This window comes from Choloepus didactylus, chromosome 5 (genome assembly GCF_015220235.1).
Source record: "Choloepus didactylus isolate mChoDid1 chromosome 5, mChoDid1.pri, whole genome shotgun sequence".
In the NCBI taxonomy this organism is placed as follows: domain Eukaryota; kingdom Metazoa; phylum Chordata; class Mammalia; order Pilosa; family Megalonychidae; genus Choloepus; species Choloepus didactylus.
In genome coordinates, this window is record NC_051311.1 from 94553092 (window position 1) to 94571559 (window position 18468).

General features: G+C 35.6%; 1 protein-coding gene across 1 annotated transcript in view; it reads right to left on the reverse strand.

Annotated features, from left to right (window-relative positions):
* Nucleotides 1-18468, reverse strand: part of MAGI2 (membrane associated guanylate kinase, WW and PDZ domain containing 2) — a 1506415-nt gene that overhangs the window by 1046441 nt on the left and 441506 nt on the right. The window contains 1 exon segment of the mRNA XM_037836511.1: nt 11039-11155. Coding sequence (XP_037692439.1) covers nt 11039-11155 — 117 coding nt within the window.

The window sequence follows — 18468 nt, forward strand, 5'->3', positions numbered from 1 at the left end:
TCAATCAAGATGATCACGTGTTTTTTCCCCTTTGATTTGTTAATGTGGTACATTGCATTAATTGATTTTTTGTGCTTAACCATCCTTGCATACTTGGGCTAAAACCCATTTTATCATGGTGCATGATTCTTTTAATGCGCTGCTTGATTCTATTTTCAAGTATCTTGTTGAGGATTTTTGCATCAATATTCATAAGGGAAATTGGTCTGTAATTTTCTTTTTTTATAGAATCTATATCTGGCTTTGGTATTAGAGGGATGTTGGCCTCATAGAAAGAGTCAGGTAGTGTTCTCTCCTCTTCATTTTTTTGGAAGAGTTTGAGCAGGATTGGTGTTAATTCTCCTTGGAATGGTTGGTAGAATTTACCTGTGAAGCCATCTGGTTCTGGGCCTTTCTTTCTTGGGATATTTTTAAAAACTGATTCAATCTCTTTACTTGTAATTGGTTTATTACGCTATTCTATTTCTTATTGAGTCAGTGTAGGTTGTTTGTGTGTTTCTAGGAATCTGTCCATTTCATCTATGTTTTCTAATTTGTTGGCTTACAGTTGTTCATGGTATGCTGTTATGGTTTATTTTATTTCTGTGGAGTCAGTAGCAGTGTTCCCCCTCTCGTTTCTGATTTTATTTATTTACATCATCTTTTTTTGTTTGTCAGTTTAGCTAAGTGTCTGTCAATTTTATTGATCTTTTCAAAGATCCAACATTTGGTTTGTTAATGCTCTCTACTGTTTTATTATTCTCAATTTATTTCTGCTCTAATCTTTGTTATTTCTTTCCTTCTGCTTGCTTTGAGTTTAGTTTGCTCTTATTTTCCTGGGTCCTCCACATGTGCAATTAGGTCTTTGATTTCTGCTCTTTCTTCTTTTTTAATGTAAGCATTTAGGGCTATAAATTTCCCTCTCAGCACTGCCTTCCCTGCATCCTGTAACTTTTCTCCTGTTCTTGTTTTCTATTTTCTCAAGATATTTACTGAGTCCCCTGTGATTTCTTCTTTGACCCACTTCCTGTTTAAAAGTGTGTTATTTAACTTTCATAGATTTATGTTTTACAGTTTTCTGTCTGGTATTGATTTCCAGCTTCATTCCATCATGGTCAAAGAAGATGATTTATATAATTTTAATCATCCTAAATTTCTTGAGACTTGTTTTGTGACTCAACATGTCATCTATGCTAGAGAATGATCCATAAGCACTTGAGAAAAATGTGTATCCTGCTGTTTTGGGGTGCAACATTCTGTATATGTCTGTTAGGTCTAGTTTATGATATTCAAGTTCTGTTTCGTTATTGAGCCTCTGTCTAGAAGTTCTATTGATCAGAGTGGTGTACTGAAATATACAACTGTTATTACAGATACATGTATTTCTCCTTTCAGTTTTGCCAGTGTTCACCTCAGGTATTTTGGGATACTGTGCTTAGCTGCATAACTATTTGTGATTGTTATTTCTTCTTGGTGGGTTGCCTCTTTTATTAATATTTTGTGTTTTTCTTTGAGTTTCATAATAGTTTTGCATTTAAAGTCTATTTTGTCCATATTATTAAAGCTACCCTAACTATTTGTTATTTACTGTCTGTGAGTAATATCCTTTTCAAGCCTCTCCCTTTCCACCAATTTGTGTATTTGGGTCTATTTTGAGCATCTTATAGACAGCATCTAGTTAGATCATACTTTTTATCCATTCTGCCAATCTGTGCCTTTTGATTGGGGCATTTAATCCATTAACATTCAATGTTATTATTGTAGAGGCAGTATTTACCAAAACCATTTTATCCTTTGATTTTTAATATCTCATATCTTTTTTTTTTGCCTTGTTTTTTCTCATTTATTTACCTTTACTGATAATCTTCATTTCTACACTCTACTCCAAGCCTCTATCTCCCATCTTTTCCATTCAGCCTGCAGAACTCCCTTTAGTATTTCTTGTAGGGCAGATCTCTTGTTCACTAGTTCTCTGAGTTTCTGTCTATCTTAAACTATTCCTCATTTTTGAAGGACAGTTTTCTCAATAAAGAATTCTTGGCTGGCAGTTTTTCTCCTTCAGCATCTTAAATGTATCATACCACTGCCTTCTCACTTCATTGCTTTCTCATGAGAAATTGGCACTTAGTTTTACTGCACTTCCCTTGTATGTGATGAATTGCTTTTCTCTTGCTGCTTTCCAGATTCTTTCTTTATCTCTGGCATTAGGCATTCTCATTAGTATGTATCTCAGAGAATGTCTATTAGGATTTATTCTGTTTGGAGTACATTGCGCTTCTTGGACATGTGTATTTATGTCTTTCCTAAGAGTTGAGAAATTTTTGGCCACTATTTCCTCAAATATCCTTTCTGCCCTTTACTCCTCTCTTCTCATTCTGAGACCCCCATGATACATATATTTGCATGCTTTGTGCTATCATTCAAATCCCTGAAACCCTGATCAATTTTTTCCATTCTTTTCTCTATCTGTTCTTCTGTCCTTAAGATTTTGATTTTCCTGTCTTCTAGTTCACTGATTCTCTTCTGCCTGTTCAAATTTGCTGTTGTATGCCTCTAGTGTATTTCTAATCTCTTCTGTTGTGCCTTTCATTCCATAATTTCTGTTATATTTCTTTTTATACTTTCAAACTCTTGTTTATGCTCACCCAGTGTCTCCTTAATATCCTTTATCTCTTTAGCCATATTTTCCTTCATCTCCTTGAATGGATTTAGATTTGTTTGAACATCTTTAACTAGTTGTTCCAAATTCTGTGTCTTCTCTGAAGTTTTAATTTGTTCCTTTAAGCCATATACTCCTGTTTCTTGGTATGGCTTGTAATATTTTGCTGATGTCTGGGCATCTGATTATCTTGATGAGTTTACTCTGAACATCAGTTTCTCTCTCTTGCCCAGAGTTTTATTGTTGATTTGGTTTGTGTTAAGGCTCTTTTTTGACACTTGGTCCAACTTATTCTGGACCTTTAGAATAGCCTGTGCTTAACTGAGCAAATTTTTTCATCTCTTCTTCATCTGATTCTTGTCCTGGATATGCAGTACAATTCTTAAGATTGCACTATTTATGCAATTGTTTCACCCCCAGGAAAAAAGCTTCCTTTCTCCTATTCTTTCTCTAGGAAACTTGATCTCTTCTGTTTGTTTCTGTTTTGCTGCTACAGATTTTTTTTTACACTCCTTTGTTTTCTCTAGCTGCTTTTGCCTGGAGGGCAAATTCTTGGAAGAGGGTCACCCTGGAGAGGGCTTTCCCAAGTCTGTATTTCTCAGCCATAATGGGCCCAAGGACCCAAGAAAGGGGCATAGACTGGCTTCAAAGTGCCCTGTGGAATGGGTCTGGAAAGACAGAAAAAGCATTTTTGATGTCTTCCTGAAGCTGCGCTTTCCTGATCTGCCCAGAAGATGGCACCGTTTAGCAAACTCTTCCCTGCCGCCCTGAGGAAGTTCTGTGTCCTCCACCACCTCTGACCCTGTTGAGGGCAGGGCTGAAACAATGGCAGCTGCTGCTTTTGTACAGTTGCTCAGTAGCTCAGAGCCAGGATCCAGAGATCCAATACCTCTAATCAAAAGACTTGATCAGTACTTGGCCAAACACTTCTTATTCTTGGGGAAGAGGATTTTTATGTCCCTTTCTGACAGCAGCAGATAGCCAGGGCTGGGCCCCAAGGCAGCCTGCTGGGAGAATGGGGGAGGGACACTGGCAGCTGCCATGAGGAGAGAGCTACTCACAGTTCTTTACTGTGCTTTACCAGCCTCTTCTTCCTGCTCTTCCCTGGATGCTGTACAGTGTTCTTCCAGCCTTTGGGGCCCAGAATAGCTGTTTCAGACAGTACCTGTTTGTTTACTAGCTTTTGTGGAAGAAGAAGTGAGTCCTAGAGTTCCCTACTCTGTCATCTTCCCCAGAAGTCTGACCGTGTGTATTTTTTAATTGAATTGAATGCTGAATCTACTTCAGTCTTACTTTTAATTACCCAGTGTGAGAAATCCTAATGACTCCTAAATTTTTCATCTATGCTGTCAAGACCTTGATTGTAGTGTGCACTGATTTAGCTCCCCGATCTATTTGGGCCTCCACCTGGGGCCATTCACTTGCATAAGTGACACTTATGAAAGTTCAACATTAGAAGCTGCTATTTTTCATGCTAAACATCTTATAAAGATTACAATCATATTTTCATAACAATACACCTCATGCTTCAGAAATCTTTATGTCACATCTGAACTCATTACCCATTCCAAAGCAGGAGAGTAATTTCAAAAGCTTTGTATTTTTCATTATGTTTATTTTCTCATCCACTTACTAAGACTGGACCATATTTCAGATTTTCATGAATAGTGAAGGCAGGAGCATCAGAGTTATGATGCCATCCTTAACTTGACATTCATAGAGAAACCTGAAAGTACATGCATGGGTGGTTTTATCCAGAACTGCACTTAATTTAAAACCAGCTCTTTATTTTTTCCCTGAAGTGTCTGCTGTATTTGATGTATTTTCAGTTTCCATAAGCTGTTTACAACTGCTCAATATCAAGGGCATTCCATACTCAGAATAACTTAAGTCAACTTGATGAACTGATTTGAATAATGAAAGCAAGTAAGCAAAATCAGAAAACCACAGAATTTTGGTGCAAAAAGAAGCATTGAAGTACATTTTATTCCCTCTCCTAAGTCCCAGTGAGGTTAAATTCCTTACTAAGATCCTATAGCTGGTTAGTGGCAAAGTCTGGTCTAGAACCAGTGGCTCTCAATTCCACAGTGCTGTGTTGTTAAATAAACAGTAAAAGGTTATTGCTACTTACCATGCTCTAGCAATGCTAAACTGCAATGTATATATAAATTTGACTAGTGCACTAGACATTAGAATATCCACAACCTCAATTAATATTTCTTTTTTGTGGTTCTTAAGACCAGGGGCATTTGAGTCAGAAATTGACTTCCCTCCTAAAATTCTGCAGTCTTAAAGTCCCATGATAGCAGTAGCATCTATTACCATTTGCCTACTGCTTTTCAAGTATGTAATAATTAAACATCCCAGGTACTAGTCATCAGACTCAGGGCACTTGGGTAGACCCAAACCTGACAGAATACTAATTCTTTCTATTTCAAAAAGACACAGTGATGTACAATGCAGATGTTTTGACTTTCTTACATCACATATGGCTGTAATTTTGAAGCCTTCAAGGGAAAAATGCTGGACTCTCTGGCAGGTGGGTTATTTTCTGTTAAAATTGATGATTGTTTATATTTGGAGGTGAAAAATAGTTTCAGGTATCCATCTCCATTTCTTCCTTGGGCCAACCGTTGGGACCATTGAAGCCCAAGGGTATATATCCCCCCTGCCCCCTCCAAACCCAGATTTTCTGTGAAGAGTCTCCCTTTCATGGAGGTGAGGCAGGGGGTGTAAAGAGAGAAATACAGACAAAGGAGAAAAACCAAGAGGAAAGATTAGGTCACAGCAACAGAAAAAGCCAATCAAATCAGGAAAAGGAAATTTTATCTAGCTAGGAAGTTAAGTAAGGTTTTTTGCTGTGAGTATTTATTGCTTTTCTTTTGTACCAAATATGTTCCTTTATTCTACAACCAGTGCCCCATAGTGTCTAAAGGATAAATCAATACAATCACTTCTGATGTTCCTTGATTTTCTATTTTAAGCAACGATTTGAAGCTAACCAAACTAATGAATGATATTATTTGACCAGCAAAGATGCATCCATTTTGTTCAATGAAAAGAGCAAAAAATATATACTATACTTTCACATATATAACATGAAACAATCTTACTATTCTCTGAGTGTGGGGATGGGATGCTGTAAAAACCAATCCAGCTTTCTATAAAGTAGCAACATATTTTTAAATAAATATACTAGACTTACATCTGAATGAGCACAATCCTTTCAAGTATTTACTATTGCTCAAAAGCTTTTGAAATTTTCCATTTGGCCTAGCATCCCAAGGCAGTTTATAAATCTCTCAGTGAATTTAATTTCATTCATTTATCGAGTTCCATCCCTTTGGCCCACAATTCTAATATCCATATTTATTGTCCCCCTTATTCTCCACATAGCACCAGATATAATTAGGTGATTTTTAAAAGTCAAATTCATATTCAAAGAATAAAAAACCTGGCAACTTTATTCTGAAATAACTGTGAAAGAATTTGTTTCCTATTCTAAAAGGAACTTCAAAACAGAGCTTCTAAAACATTTGAAGCAATAATTTCAAGGTTAAAAGAGATGTGTATGATATAGTTGTTACAATATGTTGATTGAAAATTCACCTGGAGCCAATATCCCTAATCCTGTGCCTACAAGTCTAGCCATCATTCAACCTACCATCCCAGTGCACAGGCCTATAATTGCAGGATATGCTGAGCACTTAATCATGTCCTTGTTCACCTTCAACTTAGAGAAATTCATTGCACTGGAAGAAGATGATTGGGGAGGGAGGAGGTGATCTCACCCACAGGTTGATGCCACGCTCCCTTCTAACTACATTGTTGGAACTCTTCCATCATGACTACGATGACAAGCACTCTAAAAATGCAGCTAAATCATTCATTTCCATACGCAAAAAACATATGGCCTTGTTGTATATTGAGACATATTTTAACAAGCTTTTAAAGTCTCTTTTTTCTTTAAGAAGTGAAATTATTTTTCCACAAGTGACCTACTGGTAAGCCCTGTCCTACCTGCAAACTCCTTAATAGATATGTTGTCACCAGCATCTTTGAGAGGTGCCTGACCATAGTTTCAGAACTATTCTCCTGGTGTGTTGCTAACTTCTCTTCCCAACAGTTCCTCACAGCTTTTAAAAAGCCTGCTTCTATCTGCTTATCCATCAAAGAATATTTAGTATAATTATGAGAACACCTTAAAAATATAGTAGAAACCTTATAAATTTATCCTTGATGATGCTTCGTTTGGCGTGGCTTGTTATACTAATTTAAAGTGTTTAAATATGTAGACATATCACTGCGAATTACACCTCAATCAGCTCTTCTATAAAAGTAATTTCTTTCATATCTTAAATCTATGATTTTCATTTTACTCTCTTTTCATGGAATGTTTTAGACCTTTCGTTTTATTGATTTTTGTCTTTTACTTGGTATACACTGGTAATTCTTCTGGATTTAAATAAATTTAAAATACTTTCCCCAAAAAGTCACCTCACCAAATGGCAAAATGTGGTCTTGAGAGAGAAGTTTAATTTGAACTACCTTACATTTCATTTTGAAACTTTAAAAATTGGTCACTGAAGTCCTTCCTCATGTCACCTGGTATAACGGGAAAATGTATCTAAAACTTAATTAATTTGCATTTCTAATAAATATCAATGAAAGAAAGGACCAGAACTTTATCAATAAAGGACAGTGATTATTTTTTCTCATATTTAAGAAGCATTAATAGTTTAGCTGTGGTTAATTAGAGTCAAAGTTAAATATCCTCAATCATTATGCTCAGTACATTAAAACTAAAATAAATTCCATTTTACTCTTCAAACTTTTGCAAATTATTTCAATATTTTTGCATTAATTCCATCAATTTCCATTATACACTTTTGAATCAATCTTACCCAAGAGACAATGCAAGCCACCTTAAGTTTATATACTTAACATGCTATGATGGTACAATCCTGTATAATCTCTAAATAGATTCCTAATAACTTAGTGCTTCTGAAAATAGCTTTTGAACATTATCAGGATAATTGAAATCCCATATGGTGGATGTTCTAAGCTTGTTGAGTTTTTTATCTATTTTTTTTTCCCCAGTTAGTCTTTATCACATTCCAGATTACAATAGTTTTGTTTCATCATCACTTACTTATTTCTTCTTATTTATAGCTAGAAATTTAATAGTAGAAAGATTAATCTACAGTCCTACTTCATCAAAAAAATTACTTTCATACCAGGACCTTAGGACCCTCTTAAACCTTTATTTCTTGTACAATAGCAAGTAAACAAACATATTTATGTATAAATTTGTCTTCCATGTATATGAGTCATGTAACTAGCTTATGCTTACAGAAGAAAAGTCAGTGTCCCCAAATCTTTTCCATGGTCAAATTTGGAAGAATGAAGCATTAATCTCATCAGCCATATATTCATGCCCATGCTATATGCCCAACAACCCATTCTTGGTGACTGAGAAGTTTTTCCTGCCTCCCATGACTAGATACATAGTTTTTAAAAATTTTTTGAAGTATTAGCTCTGAGATAAGGTTCTGGGGAAACAAAATGAGAAGTCTAAAATGGTATCAACTCTTATTTGTGGGGCAGGGGAACAGGATTTTTGTATTATTTGTAGTTAAGACCCAGGGGATATCTCAACTAACCACTCTCCTCCTCCCCTGCTTAGCTCAGAAACTAGCCAGCAGCTGGCACAGATTTCTTTCAGAAAGGAGTACAGGGGCTACATTGTCTGCAACTGGATTTGGCTCAGTGTATGTGTGTGTATAGGGACAAGGAGGGAGGGGTGGGAAAGGGTTGTCTCTGGAGCCCTAGCCCCAGAACGCCTTCTTACTAAGCACCAAGGAAGTCTAGTGCCAAGACTTTGCTCCTTTCCTCCTAATTGTAGCTGGTGTCAGTGCGGTGATGTGGTGGTAATAATTAGAATTACTTGGTTGGGTTTTGCCTTACATAAAAAAGTTAAGATGTCCCAATATAGTCAGAAGTTGACGGCAATTTTGTTTCATTGAGATTATCCAGGACCTATTCTTGGTGTTATTACTAGATTAAACAAGCGGTGAGTGTATACACATTAATATATGGATGTATAAGCACAGTGACATGATCTTCAGTAGGGCATTTTTCTTTCATGGTGCTGAAATCGAAAAACCAATGAGAATTTTTTGACCAACGAGAAAATATAACAAATGTGACTCAATACCTAAAATCCATAGTTGTCCTGGATACACATGCAAGTTTTAAGCAGTGGCAGGATTTTCCACCTGTGGCATATTTTTACCTCATATTCTCTGAAAATGTCTGAATGTTTCATAAATGATGCATTGAGTGAAGATGGTGAGTTGTCTAGGTCCAATCCATCAGTATAGAAGCAATTATAGATAATATAAAACATACCACAGATCACCTCTCCCTCTCAGATACATTTTTTCACTCTTTGCCAAGTTAAGAGTAATGTTAGTGAATGGTATTATTGAAATTGGCTATTAGGGGTGGTAGCTGCTAATTCAAAGAATAATTGTTTTATCATAATCTTCAGATTCCTTGAGTTTCTAATCATCTTCTTTAGAGGGGCTATTCAAGGATTTCTAATCGAATTCATGACCTTGTACTGAAACCACATCTTGAAACCCTGTATGTTTACCCATATAAGCCTAGTTTTTTAACCTTATATATATATTTTTCCATCATAGTCTTTCTTTGGTACTCTAAAGAGAGATGACTTATTTAAGAAGTTAATTAACTAATGCAAAATTTACTCCTATTATCTTCATATTTAATTAAGCCTTTCTTACTTTTGTCATTGACTTTGCAAGGACTAACAAGCATTTCTGAATGTCAGCTTCTTATCTACTTCCCTCAGCATTTAAACATAATAAAGTGCCTGGATTCTTTATTCAGTATTTCAGATCTTCTTACTTTCATGTCACAAAAGATAAATTCACATAGTGGCACTGACAACATCACTGCTTTGAAAATGCGTCCATCCATTACCTTATAAATAGTTCAGTCACTTACTTTAATCCATCTTCTACTGCCCATCACTCTAATGTCAAACTTACAAGTTTAAAAATGCACTTTTCTCAACTTCTAGCTTTAAACCAAGAGTCCTAAAGTCTATTCATTTAACAAATATGCTCTGACAGAGGTAGCATTTTGATTGACAAGATGTCAATCAGCAAGAATTCCCATTTAGGAATATTTGATGGTGGTGTCCTGACATTTTTGTTTGGATGAACATTCAGTGCTAATAATGGCAAAAGTCCACTCCTTCTAAAATGCATGTAGGTAAAAAGGGCTGGGTTTTGAACTGACCATACACATATCTCCTCTGTTTATCTGTAATATTTCAGTGTAGTCATCCATGACCTATACCTTTAGTTCTGGTGGTTCAACCTTAGAAATAAAAAAAAAATTTTTTGCTTATTCATTTCATTTGTCCTAGTCAAGTTTTTCTTGCCTTAACATTAACCTTCCAGAACCCAGAGTTTTCAGTTTATAAAAGTTTAGAGCAGAACAAAAACCGAAGGAACACATAAAACCCCACAGACCAGTGTTTCTAGAGAGAGTGGAAAGTCTCTGGAAGTCATGAATCTACTTTGAAAAAAAATAAAAATAAAAAGGATGTTAATATTCCTCCAGGATCTGGGACCTGAGTTGAAAAGTCCTTGATTTTTCTTAAAAGTAAGAGAGGATCCTCAAATGAGCTGAGACAAGTACTAAGAGAGGATCCTCAAATGAGCTGAGACAAGTACTAAGAAGTTGGTTTGTGAATGTTATAATTTTACTAATTCCTCTCTTTTGAAGAAGCACCTGGCATAATCAGGGATTGTTATGTTTCGATTTCTCTAGAGTGTGTATGAAAAATTGGCCCCTAAAACTCAATCAACATCATCACTTTCTATGTGTCACAGAACAACTTTGTTCTATTCCCTAATGCTGAATTTTCTCTTCATTTTAAGACTCCACTGCTGCAAACCTGAGATAAGTTTGGTAGTTTACTCTATAGATTCTATTCAAAAAACTGGCTGTTTCAGCTAATATAATGAATTTGCATTCTCTTGTCTTCCAGGGTGGAGTTCTACCCCAATTATGATTCATTCTGAATCACTACCAGACTGGACTAGAATAAAAAATTTTCTTGAGACATAAGTTAGATTTTATATCTTGAAAATCACAAGTTTCTTCTGGCTATCACTTCATCATAAACCACCCAACTGCAATTATGTTTTTGCTTTAAAATTGCCGTGTCTCAAATCTGGTTTCCATCCCAACAGCCTACCATAAAAACCAGTGCCATTTAACTTTTCTTTTTAAAAAGTGGGTATATAGCTGAACATTTATCTATTAACATACAAAGAAAATAATATCACCCTTTGTACTCACACGGCACCGTGCGGAGGTAGAGGTTATCTCGGATGATTTGCTGGAGTTCGTGGTCCACAGAACCCTTCTGAAATCGTAAGTTGAGGTAGTGACGAAGATCCTTATCAACAATTCCTCCTAAAATAATAAAATTTCTCAATAATGGATGTTGGGAAATATTTTAAGTGTGCAATTTCATTCTGTCATAAATTTGCTGATGTAACCAATTTTAAAATTTGTATTGTTTCAAATGGCTCTTTGATTTTCATAAACAGTTTCTGCCATAATATAATATACAGATAACATTTACTGAGATAATAATTGTTGGTCCCGGCTATGCTCAGTGATTTACTTACATTCTTTAAATTATTCTTCATTTTAAATGAAGTCTGTATAATGGGAAAAGATACATGTTGCCCCTAAACTAATAGTGAAATGACATAATCTCTCATGGCATGGGTTAAAATCCTTTTAAATTGCTTAAAGAGACTATAGATTTAGACAAGTGGAGTGATGTAAAAAGTTAAAAGAAAGGAAATTACACAAATATCACTGCTTTTAATCCATTCATAACACAAATCACTTTAATTTCTTCATCTCATAAAATAGTGCAGATATTTTTAACTTGAGACAAACTTTGAAAGACCTTAGATTTTTTTCTCTTTTGCCAATAGGAACAATTTTGAGTCTATTTGTCACTACAATCTAATGAAAAATAAACTGGCAAGAGCAGCAATACTGCTATCCTGGCATTGAGGGACTGAAAATGCCTTCTTGACCAAAAGGGGGAAAAGAAAGGTAACACAATAAAGGTCACAATGGCTAAGAGATTTCAAATAGAGTTGAGAGGCTATCCTGGAGGTTACTCTCATGCAAGCTCCAGCTAGACATCCCAAATGGCCACAGTGTGCCATGCCCTAACCAACAGCAATCCCCAAATACCTAGATTCCAATCTGAGAGTCTATAAAAAGCTTGACTCACTAAGTTTATCTCTCAGAAACTTAAATCCACCAGAATGTTCCTATGTTAGACAAGTCCTAAAATCCAGAGGCAACAACCTCTTTAAAAACAACAACCAGATACAGCCTCTTTCCCCATAATGTCGACACCCCTTTCAAATATGATAAATTAGGAGGGTCACTGCCGAGACACCCCTGAAGATCAAGAAAGTGATTAAACTAGAGGAAGGGGTAGCAACAGACAAGATGTGATTAAACAAAGGATTACAAATACAGAATCTTTCTATAATTTTTTTTTAGATGCTAAGGTATTAGAATAGCTAGAAGGAAATAACTGAAATGATGGAACTGTAACCCATAACATTCTTTGAAATTTTCTCTGCAGCTACTTGTTAAATTGTACCTTGAAAATTATTTAAAAAAACTGTGAATCTATCAAAGATTAATTTAGTATTTAAAGATAAGTATATTAAATTATAATGATTTATCTGAGGACTCTTATTCCTATAGTTAAAAGAATTAATCTTACATCAAAATACCTATATAATTATAAATAAAAATTACTGAAATCCTTATCTTTTTCAGTCAACTATATTAGAACAATACAGTCGAGACAAATAATTAAAAAGAGAGGTAAAATGAAATCTGTAATAGTCACAAAAATCATATTCTCTTGAAATCCTTTTTGAATACCAAAGTTAGAATTCATAAATCTATTTGCACCACCATGAGTATGTAAAATGGTATTATGTGGGTGTGCACATATGCAACTCAAACACTTTTCACGTAAACAGTAGTTAATATATTTGATAAACATTGTAACATTTCTAAACTTTTCAAAATCCACTGTTTCAGCTGGTTCCTAATCTGCTGGAATAGCTCAACAAGATGTTATAAAAAATGGCTTTTCTATCCAAATTGACTATAAAAATCCTTACTCTTCAGACAATATTTTGTATATTTTCAAGCAAACAGTCTATTTTTTCCACCCAAAATAACATGAGAGTGGAAAACAAATGACATCAAAGGAAAACATATTGCTTGTTGGGTGAACATAAATGTTACATGCAGAATGTTGCACATATAATTTTCCAAACCAAAATCATTTCCTCAGCCACAGAAGCAAAGCAGTCACAAGTGAGTGTCACTTGAAGCTGCCATTACACAAACCATCAATTACCTATTATTTTCATCTCTAACTGCCCTGCATTTCCACATGTCTTGGACTTGCTGGCATCACACTGAAATAGTTAATAATTCAGAAATCCTGAAATTCAGTTTTCCTACCTTGGTCTTTTCAGGTCAGCAGAACATGCCTACTCTTGCTAATTCATTACAGCTACTGAGCTAGCGTCTGCCCATGATTGTTCTCGACTGTCATTTCTGCAGGTTCTGAGGTCTATGGGTCCTTCAGCAACTGCACCCTCTGTTCCTTCTCTTTTTTCTTTCTGTCCAATATGTGGTGTATGCCCAGTGATGAGGTGCTTTCTGGCAGTGCAAGAAAATGCCAACTACAGAACAACAGATGTATGTAGTCTCTCTGTTAACATAAGCTAGAATTGCTCACCTAATGTGAATAATATGGAGTAGCCCACATTTTGTAATGCATGATCATTCTTGCATCTGAAAGTATATTATCAGTTTTAACCATTTCTTTTACTATAGATATACTACATTAGCTCACTCATAAGAAAACAAAAGCTAAAGTATTTATCTCTATTAATTGCAATGGCTGGCTATATTTGTTTTTCCAAGGAAGGATTTGCTGAAGCTTCAAGGAATATAAAATTTCCTTCACTAATTAAAATGAATTGTCATCAGTTATAATGAAATTCTATAGATTATCCCATTTTGTTATGCAAATACTTCATTATCCCTCACAATTTATCATAGCATCTTTCAAGTAAGGCAATTATATTTACCCAGTATCCAATTACTGCAAACTCTGCTAGTCATGTACCCAATATTCTTCCTCCCATTCTTTTTTTAATAAAAGAGTCTTAACTTAGTTTTGGGCCCAAGCATGCTTAGCCCCAGGATATGGATCATGGTGGTCTAAGACAGTCCACAATCGAGTTCCCCACTTTTCCAGCTACACTTGCAACTTCCAGTGGCCATGTTCATTGAGATCTAATGCAGAAGTCTGTGGGAGAGGATTTCTTTATTTCTTGAGCCAGCCATGATATCTGAGATGTAGCAGCCATATTCCAACCATCAAGTGACATGAGGGTAAAGCCAACATGCTAAGGATACTGGAATAGAAGTTAGAAACAGCTTTGTTTCCTGATGGCTTCACTGAGCTGTTATATACACACATGCAATTAAGGCTTATTTATCCTCAGTCAGAAATCTCACTTAGAGAAGAATTAAGCAACACACAGTGGTTAACAGATGAGCTGAAAAATAGGGCCTGGGTTTCAAGACAACCTGATTTAAGGTTTACAAGTGAGAAAGCACCTCATCACTGGGCACACACCACATTTTAAAAGCATCCTCAAAAACATGGAACATCAACTAGTGAGTGCTCCATAAATGTTATCCGTTATTAAAATTGTTAAGTAATCTGCCTTTGTTTCCTTTATTTTACAAAATAAAACTGATAATTAGCTGATTAAAGAACATATCAAATTACACATTTAGTAAATGAAGTAGCTGTAACAGATTTATGAAGCCTGTGATTCTGCTTCCAAAGAATTATGTACCCAACTTTCACATTCTACAGACTGAAGACCTAACTTCTTAGTCCAAAGTTCAAATCCTTTCTCAACGTGACCCAGTGAAGCTTTTTGAACCTGACATCAAAGTACAATTTAAGAACCCCTAGGAGAAAACTTGGTCCAAACTCTTCAAATTGCAAATGAGGAAACTAAAGTATGGACAAATAATTTGGCACGGGGTTCAGAGCAAGGATAGCTTGTGGATCATCAGGGACCTCTCTGGACTATCTGGGAACAAACTCTCAATGTTATTGCTTGAAACCTGGTGTGCATCTCTGAGGCTTCCGTGGTTTTCAGTAATGTCCCCAGTAGAACTCACCTGCTTTATCCCCTCCACTACTTGAATGCTCAGGTTGAAGAAGCAAAGGAAGAAGATGCTGCTTATTTCAACTGCAGAGAATCTTTTAGGCATATTTCTTAAGGCAATACATCAGTCCTAGCTTTGAGCTAAAGCCAGACACTCTCCCTAAGATGGGAGAAACAAACACCCCAGGATCTGTAGTGTTTGTGCCAAAGTAGTGTTTGCTAGTAGCTGGATAGAGTAGTACTGACCCTCATTCATAGCTGAGGCCATCTGCTTCAACCTTTCTTCTGCTTAAGTCAACTTCTTCAAGAGTAGACATGTCTCATAATCATCTCTATGTAAATTGGGAAAAGCAATTCACTGATTGGGATGGTAGGAAAGAGGAAAGAAGTAGAAAGTGAGCATGACCAGCAAGCCAGATTCTGGCTTACTAGGCTGTCATCTATTTATCCCATGCTCCAGCCAAACCAGATTATTTTGATATTCTAGTCATTTTTTCTTTCTCTTTATTTAAGTTCTTTCCATTCACACTTCACAAGATGCTGACATAGGCATTTATTTTTGTTTGTTTGTTTGTGCTTTATCTTTTGCATCCATCTTTATCCTTTATTTTATACTCCCATCTTTTAGTAAGGGAACTTTGAGTTCCATTTTCAAGTTGCTATCTGTCTCCCCAAATATCAAAGATTGGTGAGACTTTGAGTCAAGTTGCTTTGCTCCTACTCAGCCATTCAAAATGTCCCTTTCAGAACTTGGCTTAATAAATGGAGTGAACCAAGGATGAATGGAAGCTCATTCATCCTGACAGTGGCACCCGGAAGAGACTCCCCATCATATCTGCTCCTTCGACATACAGACTTGCTTTATTCCTGTATTTTTCACATTCCAACAGGCAGCACAGAAATTTGTGGGCTTATTTTATGTTTTCTATTAAAGTATATGCTCACCAGGACAGTTCATATTCATTTTACATCTTCTCCTTACTCCCTACCTCAGTCTCTAAAGCAGAACATTCTTGTGCATAGGATGCCCTCAAATATTTGTTGAATAAATAAATCACAAATGATTTAGTGGAAAGAATATGAGATTGAATACCAGGAAAAATGAGGTTTAGCTACCGCTCCAACATTTATTCATTGAGTGTCTCACATAAATCACTTAATCATTTCTGGATCTCATCCTTCTCATCTGTAACTGATGTTGTATAGGGTCATATAAGGTCTTCTCTAGATCTAAATGCTATGCCCCCACATGCAGGATTTATTAAGTGCCTGTAGAGTTTTGAGGGTATTTTCAGTATTCAGACAATCATTATTTTATTAGTTTCATTATATCCATAAGTTAATTATAGTCCATAAGAAATAAAACCATGGTAATCTCACTTTGCTACTGCTTCCTGTTTTCTAAATTGTCCAGGAAGCTAAGATCATCAGCAGAAAATGGATTTTGGACACTGTCTTTGTCAAACGAGTGGTAGAATAATCAAGGGAAGCAGTCTGCCCGGAATTTGGAAGGAGGAGAATGACAATGGAAGATCTATCCATATGCCTCAATGTATGCTAATGAGTAATTGCAAGTGTATTTTATATTAATTTATTAGGTGGGGAAGTTGAGGAAGAGACAGCAGGGAAGCATTATGAAGTTATGCTGCTATGTGCCATTTCCAAAAATAGTTTCTGCTTGACTCACCTCAAAAACAGAGAAATAAATCACAGAAAAGCTGATTGATTCTGTTAAGATCTACAACCTCAAAACAGGTGAAAGATTTATCTAATCCAGTCTGCTGGAGAGGTTCCATCCCCTTTGTACGTGGAAAATTGTATCCTTGGTTTCTGATGATCGAAAGGCTCATCTCATCTTCAGTTGGCTAGAGTATAGCACCAAAGCACTGGATACATTCGATCAATACTAGTCATTCTATAAATTACAAGGCAGTAAAAATGTTCTTCCCACAATAATTCCCCTCTGCCTATTTTAATTAGGGGCACACATACTAGGTCCATGATAACTTATTGAAGATGCCCTGGCTTTTGCACAGATCGGATATTATCATTGAATTTCATTTTTCATTGTTAGTCTTGGTCTCAAAGTAAATGTTAGAGTTTTTCCTACAGCTATTATTAGAGGCTCCTATGGAGCAGGGAAAATGAGTGCTCAGTATTTGCCAGGCATTGTGCCACATGCTTTACCTGCATTACCCCAAATTTTACAATCAGGAAATATGAAGGATGGGCACATAGTTGAAAACAAACTCAAGTGTATCTACATTTTCAATAATACCTAAAAATGGCTATTTTAGTCTAGGAATAGGATATTTCCTATTAATTTCTTTGATTCACTAACTCTTAAACATAAGATGTTTTTTATAAAAAGCAGGATGTCATAACGAATTCAGTGTAGGAGTAAAAAAAATATATGGACAAAAAGGGACATAACAATCTGACCAAAATTCAATCCATTTCTCTAAAACCAGATATATACCATTCTAAGATTAAAAGTGAAAAACATCTATTAGGATGGTTATTAATGGATTTGAGGCTATGCTTCTATATAAAACATTTAATAAGATTATTAAGATCAAAGAAAAACACTACCCACAATATCCGTATAATTGAGCAAACTTTTTTTTTTTCTTTTAGAGTCTTGGCTCACTGTCTTTCAGACTTCATTCCAAAGTTTGAGTGTAATTTTTCTTAATCCAGTGATAAAAATATCACAATTGCTTATCTTCTTGGAACATGTAGTTTAAGAATCTATCCACATTTTTAAAAAACTTAAAAAATAAACTGCTCATAATAGGTATCCCTGAAGCATCTTCATTCACAAAACTAGCAGTGAATGTGTGAATGTATTTAAACAATGAACATTCAAGCTTATTCCTTTTTGTAAGAGGAAGTTATTATCCCCAAGTCAGCTGAAACAGTATGTTCTTAAGTAGGTAATTTGTATTGAGTAAAATTGATGGGGATTAGTAGGGTTAAATTTGTACACATTTAACAATATTGAGTGTATTGAGAACAATAAAACGTGGTCAACCCAGTCATTTTATTCTTTGGTTACCTGCTGCAACTTAAAAACTACCAGATGATGTAGTCCAACAGATGGCTCACTCTAAATGGCTTCATGCTGGAGAGTAGCATAACACAGATGACGTTGCCCAACTCAAATATGAAGAAACCACATAATTTGAACTGCTAGAAAGCCTGACTTTGATTGATGAGGGATGTGTTCCAAAAGTTATTTTGGAATGCAGAATGCTTTTTACCCACAGAAATAGAGTTGTATATTACAATTACGCCTTTGGCCTGCCTATAAATCTTTAAATTAATTAGGTATCTGAAGTACATTATTCATAATATCTTGGAAATACATTGTCGTTATACATTTCCATGTACAAAAATGCTTGGCAGGGGTGGGGACATATGAGGAGGGACAAGAGGGGAGGTGGTTAAAATTCCAAGTAAGGCTGA